This window comes from Myotis daubentonii, chromosome 15, assembly GCF_963259705.1.
Source record: "Myotis daubentonii chromosome 15, mMyoDau2.1, whole genome shotgun sequence".
NCBI classification, from domain to species: Eukaryota; Metazoa; Chordata; class Mammalia; order Chiroptera; family Vespertilionidae; genus Myotis; species Myotis daubentonii.
The window spans coordinates 54,808,885-54,821,225 of record NC_081854.1 but is presented as its reverse complement, the minus strand read 5'-3'; the positions used below and the strand labels follow the sequence as shown (position 1 = coordinate 54,821,225).

The 12,341-nt window shown below is 47.8% G+C and overlaps 1 protein-coding gene across 2 annotated transcripts in view; it reads left to right on the top strand.

The window, feature by feature from the left end:
- FTO (FTO alpha-ketoglutarate dependent dioxygenase) overlaps positions 1-12,341 on the top strand; it is a 251,363-nt gene that overhangs the window by 70,039 nt on the left and 168,983 nt on the right. For both annotated transcript variants that reach the window (XM_059668034.1, XM_059668036.1), the window contains 2 exons: positions 1,211-1,826; positions 9,610-9,753. In XM_059668034.1, the coding sequence (XP_059524017.1) occupies positions 1,211-1,826; positions 9,610-9,753 (760 nt within the window). The remainder of the gene's footprint in view (positions 1-1,210; positions 1,827-9,609; positions 9,754-12,341) is intronic.

Genomic DNA, 12,341 nt, shown 5'->3' with positions numbered 1-12,341 from the left:
TAACCAGTTTAGCGGTAAAACTAGTGACTGTCGTGGCGCCAGAAGGTTCTGTGTCTTGCTCACTGGTTTACACCGCCGCCTCCGTGAGCTGTGCAAATGGAGAGGGAGATATTTCTGTTTTCATTTCCAATCTGGATAAACGAGGGCTAGAAACTGGGAAATCCGAACGGGTGCCCGACAGCCTCCGTGGCCGTCCCCAGGGGCGTGCCGTCCAACTCCGCTCTGCGTTGCTTTAAATTTATGATCACACACCTTAGAGGGGCACGCCGAGAAGCAAGGCATGCCCACTGTGCTTCCCTGCTACCCCACTTCCCCCCACTCAGACCTGCCTCTGATTTCTGCTGCTTCTACTACTTCCCGAGACTTCCTTCCTGCCTTCTGTTTGCCACACCAGCCAGGGTCGGCCAGGTAACGCCGCAGTAACAGACAGCCCCTCAATCTCAGCGGCTTCCCCCAGCAATGTTGCTTGTTCATGTCACACATCATGTGTGTGCCGGCGGGAAGTCGCTACCCGTTAAAGGAGCCCCTGAGGAGTTCAGGCAGCCGCCGGCTGGTGACTGTGCCAAAGGGAAGACGGTTCCGGAGGGTCTGGCACTGGCGATGAAACGCTCTAGGCTAGAAGTGACAGCCATCATTCCTCATTGAGCACAAGTGGTCCTAGGCTTCACCCAACACGAGGGGCCAGCGGGCGTCATTCTACATGGGGGACGGGACGAGTCCAGAACTATTTGGTAAACAGCCCTAATGACCAGCACATATTCTTCTTAGCTGCTGATTCGTTTTACGTTTTCACCGAGAAGTGCCCTTCCCTCCCCACCCTGTTCAAAAATACCCTGAAGCTTAGTCATCTGCCTATTATCAAATTTACTGTACAGTCCTATGAATGTACATCTTTTTAAAAATATATATATATTTTTATTGATTTCAGAGGTGAAGGGAGAAGGAGAAAGACATAAAAACATCAATGATGAGAGAGAGTCATGGATTGGCTGCCTCCTGCATGCCCCCTACTGGGGATGGAGCCCGCAACCCGGGCCTGTGCCCTGACCGGGAATCGAACCATGACCTCCTGGTTCATGAGTCCACGCTCAAGCACTGCGCCACGCTGGCCGGGCGACAATTATTTCTTTTTAGATTTCCCCTAATGCTTACAAAGAAACATCCTTCTGCAAAGGCTAAAATCGACACTCATTCTCGCTCTGGTTTGCAGTGGCAGCTGAAATACCCCAAGCTCGTCCTGCGCGAAGCCGGCAGCGTGCCCGAGGAGCTGCACAGAGAGGTGCAGGCGGCCTTCGCCACGCTGCACAAGCACGGCTGCCTGGCCCGGGACCTGGTGAGGGTCCAAGGCAAAGACCTGCTCACCCCGGTCGCGCGCCTCCTCGTCGGCAACCCGGGCTGCACCTACAAGTACCTGAACACCCGGCTCTTCACGGTGCCCTGGCCCGTGCGGGGCTCCAACATCACCTACCATGAGGCAGAGGTCGCCACTGCCTGCCAGACCCTCCTCAGCCTCAACAGCTACCTGCAGCTGGAGACCGTCCAGGCCTGGGAGGAGCTGGTCGCCAAAGAGAGAGCGAACATCGACGAGGTGCCCGTGTGCATCGGTCCCGACTTCGGCCTGGGGATTTTCGACGGGCCAGACGAAGCGGACATCCGGAGCCGGTCTGCATACAACGTGACCTTGCTGAACTTCATGGATCCCCAGAAAATGCCCTACCTGAAGGAGGAGCCTTATTTCGGCATGGGGAAGATGGCGGTGAGCTGGCACCACGACGAGAACCTGGTGGACAGGTCGGCGGTGGCCGTGTACAGTCACAGCTGCGAAGGTACGGTCCGCGCAGGGGATACGCGGCCCCGAGGCGGGCAGGACCGGAGCTGGGCAGGCTCTGGACCTGCCCGTGGGTGTGCTCACGGGTTTGTGTGCTTGGGTTTGTATGTGTGCGGTCCCAGGTGTTGCGTGTGTTGTGTGTGTGTGTGTGTCCTCTTTAGGTTGGCCACAGCCACGTACTGCTGTGCTGTCTGGCTCACTGTCACCCTGTGCACAGAGAGGATGTGGTCGCGTGGCAGCACGGCTGTCATTTCGTCCCTCCCGTGCCCCCGGAGAGCCAGGTGCCTTTGTCTAAAGCCCAGAGTAGATTGTACAGTTGCTCTAATTAACTTGCTGATAGAAAGGGCTGGGAAAAGCAAAAGCTGTCAAGTCTTTGCAGGTTCCCCCAGGTGCACATGTCCCGTCTCGCCAAAATGTTTTATTACGGTTGACATCACTGTCTTGTCAAATAGGGACCTGTTCTTGGCTTCATCCCGTTCCGACTCCTGCCCTTCCTTGCAGACGCCAGCGAGGTGGGCTCTGTAAGCAGGCAGTCCTCACTGTTCAGGAAACGCTCTGGCCCCCCACTCCCACCCCCACCCCCACCCCATCCCTTCTGCGGGTTTAGAACTACTAGGGTGCATGTGGCAAACCCGTTCTAGCGCTTCCTGAAGTCTGATCCCCTCAGAACACAGACCAGCGGCTACATTTTGTGTGTGGCCCACCCCGATTTTCCTCCTGTTGTTCAGTTTTTGTGTATTTAGGGTCTCTATTGGTTTCCAGAACAGGACTATTAAAAAGGTAGTTGACTCTGTGACCCAGCGTGACCACTGCCAACCTTCTTATCCGCCTGATCACTTTGTGTCTTCTCCTTGTGTATTGAGAGGTGCTTGGAGAATCAGAGTTCTAGATGCCGCCCGAGGGAATGAACTGGAACTTTTAAGGGTCACTGTTTCTGACAACCGTTTAATTGGATCTGGTGGTGGTTGTTAGTTATTATTTTTTAATACTAAAATGACTTTTGGAAAAGGGGATTTGAAAAAGAAATTCCCACGGCTGTCTTTAAATTTCTTACCATTCCCCCGTCGCAGAATACCCCTCAGGATCGCCACACTATTTTCTAACTTTCCCTGGTGCCCGCGGCCCGAAACAAGGCACCGGTTCTGCGGTTGGAAATTTCACCGGCTGCCTTGGCGTCCTGAATAATGAATGATGCGGCCCCAAGACACTTGCTCCCGGGGGAGTTGATGCTGCCCTCCTGGGAGGAACTGGGACCCGCTGCTCTTTAAGAAGGCCTTGCCAGGGCCTTAGGAACTATCGCATCCACGAACTCTGATGCGAGCCAACCGCGGAGGCCGTTCGCGTCGTTCCTGAGGAGGCCGCGCTCTGAAAGGGAGGCAGTGGCGTGTGGTGGCCCGGCGGCCACAAGGTGTCTTTGTGCTCCCGGTCCGGTCCGCCCCGCAGCTTAATAGTCCCATTGTCCTCCCAGAGCGTGGGTGACCGGGCGGTTTCTGAAATCTAGAATATCTCTCAGAAAGGAATTTAAATGTTTAATGAATAGCTCCTGTGGTCGGGAGTAGTGAAGACTGATCAAGTGCCTTTATCTATTTATGTGTCTAAATAAATAGATCAAGGTTTGTCCAAGATACAGGTCTGTTTATTCAGACACATGAATAGATACAGGTTTGTCCTGCGGTTATCCCCGGGAGGAGGGAACTGCAGATTTGGAACCTCCCCAAAGTCTCTCTAACCATAACAGCAATACTGGGAGCGCTCCTTTATGGGGCACCTACTACGTGCCGGCTGGTGTAAGCATTTTACGTGTATGAACTCATTCGATTTTTACAACAACGCCATGGGCAAAGTACTGCTCTCATCATTTTACAGGCAAGGAAACGGAGGCAAGAAGGATGGTTGGCTTTTGCACGGCTACACGGCTACGAATGAGTAGAGCTCGGATTGCAACGTAGGCACTTCGGCTTCAGAGCCTTACAGCTTTGGCCGAATGCCTTATAAGCATTTCCTGTCCCCGCAGTGTAGATATCTCTGGGACCCGGGTTTTTTAAATGCCCCCCTCGCCCTAGCTGGTTTGGCTCCAGTGGATAGAGCATCAGCCTAAGTCCCAGGTTCGATTCCCGGTCAGGGCACATGCCCGGGTTGTGGGCTCGATCCCCAGTAGGGGGTGTGCGGGAGGCAGCCGATCAATGATTCTCTCTCATCATAGATGTTTCTCTCTCCCCCTCTCCTTTCCTCTCTGACATCAATAAAAATGTATTTTAAAAAAGCGCACCTCTGGACAGGTTAAAGGAATGTTCTCCCCGCTCTTCCTTGGAGGCCCTGTAACCTCGCGTCTCTCCCCCCACAGCATCTGTCTGCACAGGCTCTGGGTGAGCAGAATGCATCAGCTCTGTGCAGCGGAACCTTTCTCCAGGCCTCTGGCCACATGCACGCCGTCGGGTCAGGTGGTTGGCAACTCACGTGCCTTGAAACTTTGTGATGGTGCATTTCTCTCAAGTGACTTCTTCCAGGTGACAGGCGACACGCTTCGTTCTCTGGCCTCCTTAGACTCCTGCCAGAGGCACGTTAAGGTGCACTCGAGGAGAGCCTAAATTTAGGCTAAAATCGTGTTTGGGGTTTGGGAGGGCTCAAAAGGGCCAAGAGCGGATGCTTCAGACAACTGCACTGCTTTCCGTGCCCTGGAACTTGTTTGCTGAGCGTCCGCGAAGGGAAGTTCTGTTCTAGACGGTACGGAGACTCCAAAGGTAGGTCAGCTGCCCCTCTGGCCTTGAGAGGACGGGTGAGGGGAGGTGTGCTCTGGGGACCATAATGCGGAAGGACCGAGCATTTGCTCTGGGAGGGTCTTTGGAAGTCACCTGGCCGAAGCCTCTCATCCCGCCGATGAGAACATGGAGGTGGGAGAAGGGACGTGGCCTGTCCAGGGTCACAGGGTGACTCAGTGCCGCGAAAGCGTTAGGTGCCGCGGGGAAGGTTCCTGTGAGACACACGCAGGGGGAGTTCGGAAAAGAAGCGGCTCCTTCCCGCTGAAGTTAAATCCGGGCGACGCTGCGGGTCTTTCCGGGCTTTGCTCCCAATACCTGTTCCCAGTGAAGCCTTCATGTAGGTTTATAATGAGCCGCCGCCCCTCTTCGGTTTAGCTCCGTGTCTAGGGGTCATTGAGAAGTAATTTGTCTAGGATCCGTGTAATTATACCCTAAATTCACTGGCTTCCCAAGCAGCCCTAGTTAATAGATCTCTCCGGTGGGAAGATTGAAATGGTACAATTTTTAATCAGGAGTGGCTTTGGGGAGCCATGTGTAAATAGACAGAGTATTTGATTTTTCTATTCTGGCTCTGCTGGCAGTCCCTCGTGTCACCAGGGTGTATATGTTAGCAGGGAAGGTGTTAGAGACCCATCGTTTCAGACGGCCCTACCCCTTGTTCCTGGGCGGGAACGCCCCCAGAAAAAGGTCGCTGACACACAATAACGATTGGTTACTCACCATTTCTGTTTCCTTGGAAGGACACGTCTTCTGTGACTCTGTCTTTCTAGGGAAAACAATTCTGAATTTAATGGCCAGGTTGCCAGACATTGCAGATTCTTGGCATTAATTTCTCGGTCTCCCATGAAGGGCCAAAGAGGAAAAGAAGGGGAGGCGGGGCCGTGCCTCCTGCGCAGAGGTGACGGGGTGACGGGGTGAAAAGTGCGTCCTGCTTCGCTCCTTCGAGGCCCCCGAGAGCAGCTTCCGGTTGTAGGTTCTCAGCTGGGACTGACTGGGTCTCGTTCCCTTTTCCCTTCACACTTACCCGAGTTCTCCATTTCCACTTTGGGAACCTGTGCAGAAAAAGTACACAAGGTCTGCCCACGGAGGCTTCTGCCCTCCCAGGATCGGTCCGAACAGCAGCCCTGATGTACCGGGAGGCGTGAGCGTCTTCCGCCGCCCGCAGTGGAAGGCTAGATCCCTCCTGCGTCCACAGAGCCCTCCAGGCCCTGGCCTTTTCCCCCCTCTCCCGCCTCTTCTCTTGCGAATCCACACGTTCATGTGATGCCTCTGCAGCTCAGCATCGATGATGTTCTCGTGTAGAATTTTTTTTTTTAATATATGTTTATTGATTTCAGAGAGGAAGGGAGAAGGAGAGAGAGATAGAAACATCAATGATGAGAGAGAATCATTGATCGGCTGCCTCCTGCACTTCCCCACAGGGGATCGAGCCCGCAACGCGGGCATGTACCCTGACTGGGAATCGAACTGTGACCTCCCTGGTTCATAGGTCGATGCTCAACCACGGAGCGACGCTGGCCGGGCAGCATTGATGATGGTCTTGTCCACCCACCCGCCGTTCCCCTCCCCCTGTGTCCTCCCAACCTCACACCTTCCCATTTCACCTTTTGTCTCCCTCCATTTTACAACACGGATTCCTGGAATCTAAAAACAAAGCAAACCAACAAAACAAGAACAGACTCAGAAACAGAGACCAAAGGGATGGTTATGAGAAGGGTAGGGCTGAGGGGATGGGTGAAAAGGGGAAGGGGACTGGACTCGATAACGTGATCAGTGCCCATGCTGACCGATGATTACTAGAATTTGTGGGTTGATCACAATTTAAGATATACAACTGTTAGATCACTGTATCATGCACCTGAAACCAATATAACCAGTATAAGATGGTGTATCAAGTATACTTACATGAAAAAAATAAATTAATAAAACAGCAACACAGGTTCCCCATCCCAGACACTGGGATGTCATAGGTGAGCCCTGGGCATGGAAAGCATCATTAGGCTTCATAGACCAGCTGACCACGTGCGACTTCCGGGTCTCTCCTGCCCTGAGATCTGTGATGGGGTTAGGAAGGGACCTGCTACCTCAGCCTTTCTGGGTGTGGGGCTCAGGGAGCAGAGGAAATAATTGGCAGGGCCAGAGCCTTGGAAATCTTAGCGCTCGGCCAAGGAAACAGGCCTATTTTGTTAATGTGTGGCGATGATGAATATGTCCTTACATACCAGGGAAACCATGGACACACAATATTAATGGTGTTATTATGAAATGTGGTACAAAAATCCAAGCGATATATTTTGATTACAACTGTCATCTCTTCCTTCCTGCTCGGGCTTCTTAGTTTCCTGCGTAACAGTGGCTGCATTTAGCTTTTAAAACTGTCAACGTATTTGACGACATACACCTTTCATTAAAGTGGAGCTAATTTTTTCTAAACACGATGTAGCATAAAAAAAATCAAATTGATTGGTTGGGGGAGGGGTGAGTGTTAGATATTAAAAACTTACATTTAAACTGCACCTTATTAAAATGTTTTGTTGTTTGTTTTTTTTTAAATTTTATTTGGACCTTCGTGGGAGGGAGCTGGGAATGCAGCCCACACCTGAGACCCTTACAATCCTCTCCGTGTTACGGAGGCTTCAAGGCAAGTAGCAGCCTATCGCCTCTGCTCGTTTCCACAATAACACGGGGCAGAGTCCTGGCTCGCAGTTGCTATAGGTAATTGCAAGTGGGTTTTATTGAGAAAGCGAGCAACACTATACTGACACAATAAAAAAATGTATCAGACCGACAGGGTCTCTCCTCCCGCCCCCATCCCAGGGGGAACCAAAGTTTCAGCGGAACAGTATTTTAATGAGCACATTTGGGAGGTGCTGGATTTATGGGAGACATCGGGGAACACTGATGGCCAATTACCGTCTCTGCTGGGCGCTCAGGACTTTATTGGTGCCACACTGAGGAGAGTGTGAGGGTGAGAGTTAGAGGGGCCAGCGGCCAGCCAGCCTGTCAGCCTATCAAGATGACCACTTAGGAGAATAACCTTTCTCCGTGGTATGAAAACCGCCTGAAAATCGCTGTCTTTGGAGCTTAAAATCACCTTTTTGAAAGTTGAGTTATGGTTGATTTGACCAGAGAGGGACAGAAACCTATGGATGGATATCGAGGTTCTTTCTGATTTTTTGCTCTATGAACACTGCTAAAATATATGTCCTTGCTCAGAAGTCGTTTTGCAATCTCTGCATGTAGAAATGTTAGCATACATTCATAAAAGGGGAATTGTGGGGCTCCTCTAAGTTCGAAGGGGTTCTGTGTTTGTAATTTTGATTGTCAAATTGTCCTCTATAGAGGTTAGGCGTGTGCCATTTTGCTAGCACCATACTTTATCAAAGTGTTTGTTATTTTCTGATCTGATAGGTGAAAAACACCTACTGGGGCTTTAATTTGAACTTACGTGAATAAGTTTGAATGTCTTTTTGATGTTTACAAACTCATTTTATCTCCTTTTATGGGGTTTATCTTCATGACTTTCACCCATTATTCTATTTGACGATCGATGTTTATCCTATTGATGCTTAGAGAGTTGGTGACGCCTGCTTACTTATGTTTTCATGTGAATTGTTTAATCAGCTTACTTAGTTACCAACCCCATTCACCTAAAAATCAGTCCTGTTGGTCTTTTTTTTTTTTATTGTATTTGTGTCAAATTTATAGATGAATTTAGGGGAGAACTGACATTTCCATGATGTTTAGTCTTATTTCCTAAGAAAATAGTATGTCATCACATTTGTTTAAATATTCTTTAGTGTCCTTTAATAATATTTTAAATTTTTCTTCATATAGACAATGCACATATAAACTAGGATATTTTTATATACACTCTTTGTAGCTAGAATTTTCTTAATTTGCCTGTTGCTTGGGATATATTTTCCAGGTTGATTTGCACAAGAATATTTTTCTTATTAAAACATATTTCACCCCTTTTTGTGTCTAATTGGGGCTCCTCTATTATGCCACTCCAGAGGCACCATTATGTTGGCCATTCCTTCCAGAATAATGATGAATCGTTGTGGTGATAAAGGACAGTGACTTCTAATTCCTAACTTTGGGAATGTTTCTAATGTTTCCCTTTTAAAATACGATGCTGGCTTTGAGGTTGAGTAGCTTCGTATTTTATCATGTTAAGGAACTAGCCACCTATATCTATTTAATTGAGGTTTTCATTATGAAAGATATAGTTTGTTGAGTACATTTGTATATCTCTGGTGACATGATTTTCCCCCCATTTATGAATGTGATTAATTTTGGATATAAGTTTGTGCATATTGAACTATCCTTGTTTTCCTGCAGGTAGTACTACTTGGTTCTGGACCGTTACTCTTCTCATGTGCTGCTGGATTTGAATTCTGTTTTCTTATGTTATACTTAGGAATTTTGCATTGATTTTCAGATTGAGACTAGGTGTGTGTGTGTGTGTGTGTGTGTGTGTGTGTGTGTGTTTTGGATTTTGATACTATTCTATCTGCATGGAAAGAATTTGGAAACTTTTTCTCTGCTCTTTAACAATAGAAAGTGTATTGAAATTACTCACGCCTTCATTGTGTGGCAGTATTCTCCTTTGGAATTCTCCAGGCCTGTGTTTTCCTGAGAGAGGGTTCTTGGACAACTTCCTCTCTATCTTCTGTGTCTTGTTTAGCTTTTCTGTCTCTTCTGGGCCGGGGGGGGGGGGGGGCGCTTTGGTTATTTATATAGCCCTAAAAACTAACCATTTGATCTAGAGTTTTCTTACTTATTTGCAGGGAATTTAACAAAATAATCTTTCTCCCCTTGATATATGTGGTTAAAGTTTTTTGATGAAAAAATAAGTGATGCTAAAAATGACCTAAAGAATGTGTGTCTTTAAAAATGTGATATAAAAGGAAGATATTTTCATTCAGACTTCAGTTACTCCTGAGATAACTGCTATGGCGCCCAGAACCTCAGATGTTTGAAACCCCTCCTCTCTGATCACCCTGTGTCTTTCGACAGGCCCGGAAGAGGACAGCGAGGAGGACTCTCCCCTCGAAGGCAGAGATCCTGACACCTGGCACGTTGGTTTCAAGATCTCCTGGGACATAGAGACACCGGGTTTGGCGATACCCCTTCACCAGGGAGACTGCTATTTTATGCTCGGTAATTAGGAGGATTGAGCCACATTGATGCTCTGTTGTCTAAGTTTTATGTCATTGGGTACATATTTTGAATGTCTTTTGCCTTTTACGTATTTTATAGTGAAAAGGAAACTTATACATGTAACTAGTTTGTTTATTTGGGGTTTTTTTTTGAGCTATTGCTGATTTTTCAAAGTTACTTTTCCTTCTCCATGTTATTGGAGTTCCACAGATGTTCTGAACACTTTTCAGGAGTCTTCATCAGAGCCACTAAATCACCTAACTAAATCCACTGTGAAGTTATAAAATGACTAGAGGCCTGGTGCACGAAATTCATACACGGGTAGGGTCCATAGGCCTGGCCAGTGATCAGGGCCTATCGGGGCCTTCTGGCTGCTGGCTGGGGCCTTCCTTCATTCCGCGCTGTCCCCTGGTGGTCAGCTCATGTCATAGCGAGCGATCGAACTCCTGAGGGAACAATTTGCATATTAGGTTCTTATATATAGTTGTCCCTGTCTATGTAAGTTCTTAGTGAGCATGTTTTTTTTTTTTTTTTTTCCAGTTTTGAATTTGGTTTATTCTCAGGAGCAGCTGACCTGACAGCGCGGTCTGTCTCCGCACTTGTCCTCTAGTATTTCTGGACACAGTATTTCAGCCGTGGTTAAGCGAACCAAAGCTGTGCAGTTTGAGGAGCTTTGTTTTTGCTTCTTTGCTCTACGTGTTGTGTTTTTGAGCATGCTACTTGTTTTCCATGGACTCCTAACGCTTCTTAGGGTTTATTCTCTCCTTGGCCGTAGGTCCTGTTTATTTTGGGTTTATCTCGCACTTACCTGCTGGGGCATCTACTCATGTGCTGGTAACAGGGTCAGGAAGCGTCATGGCCCCAACCTAGCATTTATGATACAATTATTTCCCAGTGAATGGAGTATTTGCAGAGGGCCCACTATGTTCTACATGCTGCCCAAGGTTCCGGAGGAGACACTGCAGATGGGTAAACCTTGGTCCTTGCTTCTAGGAATTCACATTTGCAATAGCTCTCTAGGCCATATTTCCCAAATTTCAGTCCTTCGCACACCAGCTCTGAGGTTCTTGCCATATCTGCGCTCTCCCTTACTCTCACTTATATAATGTTTCTCTCTAAATGAACTCACTTTTTTTTTTCTTTATTGGAATGAATTTATTTTAGTGGGAAGTTTTATATTACCATTTTAATGGAAAGCCAATGTCATTTGGCATAATTTGAAAGTTTCATGAATCTATAAAGTAAACAGTATTGTGTCTGCTCCTTTTTTTTTTTTTTTTTTTTTTTTTGCCGAGGATCCTGAGTCTGAGTCCTGTTCTGTCTTGTAAAGGGAGGTGAGTAACTGTAAGAGAGGAGTGCACTGTGTAAGGGCCCCTCCCTGAGACTCACCTGGATGTCAGCAGTGGGAGGGGGAGATCTTTACAGAGGGAATGACCTCCTCACAGTGGGGTTCCCTGGTACTTCATGTGGTGTCCCTTTCCCTCTTAAATTCTTCTTGTGCGTTGATCCCTGCACTTGCTGAACATGGATCTAAGAAAGAAGACCGTAATAATCAGGCCCTTGCCTGTTTCAGTATATGCCTTTTTAGTCTTTTTTCTTTACATACATAGGTCTGGAACAATAGCAGTGTGTGAATAACAACCACATTTACTGGGGACTAATAGCAAATCAATCATTCTTTCAGTCCTCTCAGTAAGCCTAAGAAGTAGATCTTAGCAATATTGCAAAAAAAAAAAAACAACAACAACAGAAAAACAAAACTTAAGGTTAGGTTGATGCGGTTACTAGTACAGCTAGTAAGAAGCATGGACTGGATATAGTCATTTTATCCCACTTGAGCTCTGTCACTGCAGGTCGGGCCATCCCTCCTCCCCCGACTCGGGCGCTGACCCCTGCTCTGGGCTTCGGTGCCCTCCGCCCCCTCCCCCAGCGTGGTGCCCATGACCCAAAGGTTCTAGGGCTAAATTGTTTGAGAGGAGAACAAAAGAAAGCGATGCCAGTGGTCCATTTGACTCTTTCTTTTCCATTTCTTTTAAAAGGTATGTGTTTTTTATTCTTGCCTGAGAAGCAGGTTAATAATGAAAATATTAAATAATCCCATTGTCCTTTTGACTTATGTGTTATAATGCATACGCATTTAAAAATATACATTGGGTCCTTGTAGCTGTTGTAGGCGATGGATAGAAGAAGTGTTATTTTACAGACGCTTATAGCCAAGACATATCTAATCCTGACTTCCCAACTCCTGGCTTCAGATATGGGGAAGCAGCTGGTCCCTCCTGACCCCGGCCAAGCACAGCACGAGGTACCCAAGGTTTGCATCTAGAACATAATTTCTTATTAAGATATCATATTGAATTTGTACACAGAATTTTCCTCCAACTCCTCTTAAACAAAACCACCCCAACAAACAAAAATGCAACCGTGGTCACATGCTCCCTCTTTTCTGCACTTGCACAGTCCATATCCTACCAGGGGCCCCGCGCAGGGACCTGAGCCCGCGCTGATATCTGAAATCTGAACTCCATAGCCCTTATGAAAAGGGAACAGTTTAGCTCAATTTATAATAATATATTGGTCTGCAGAGG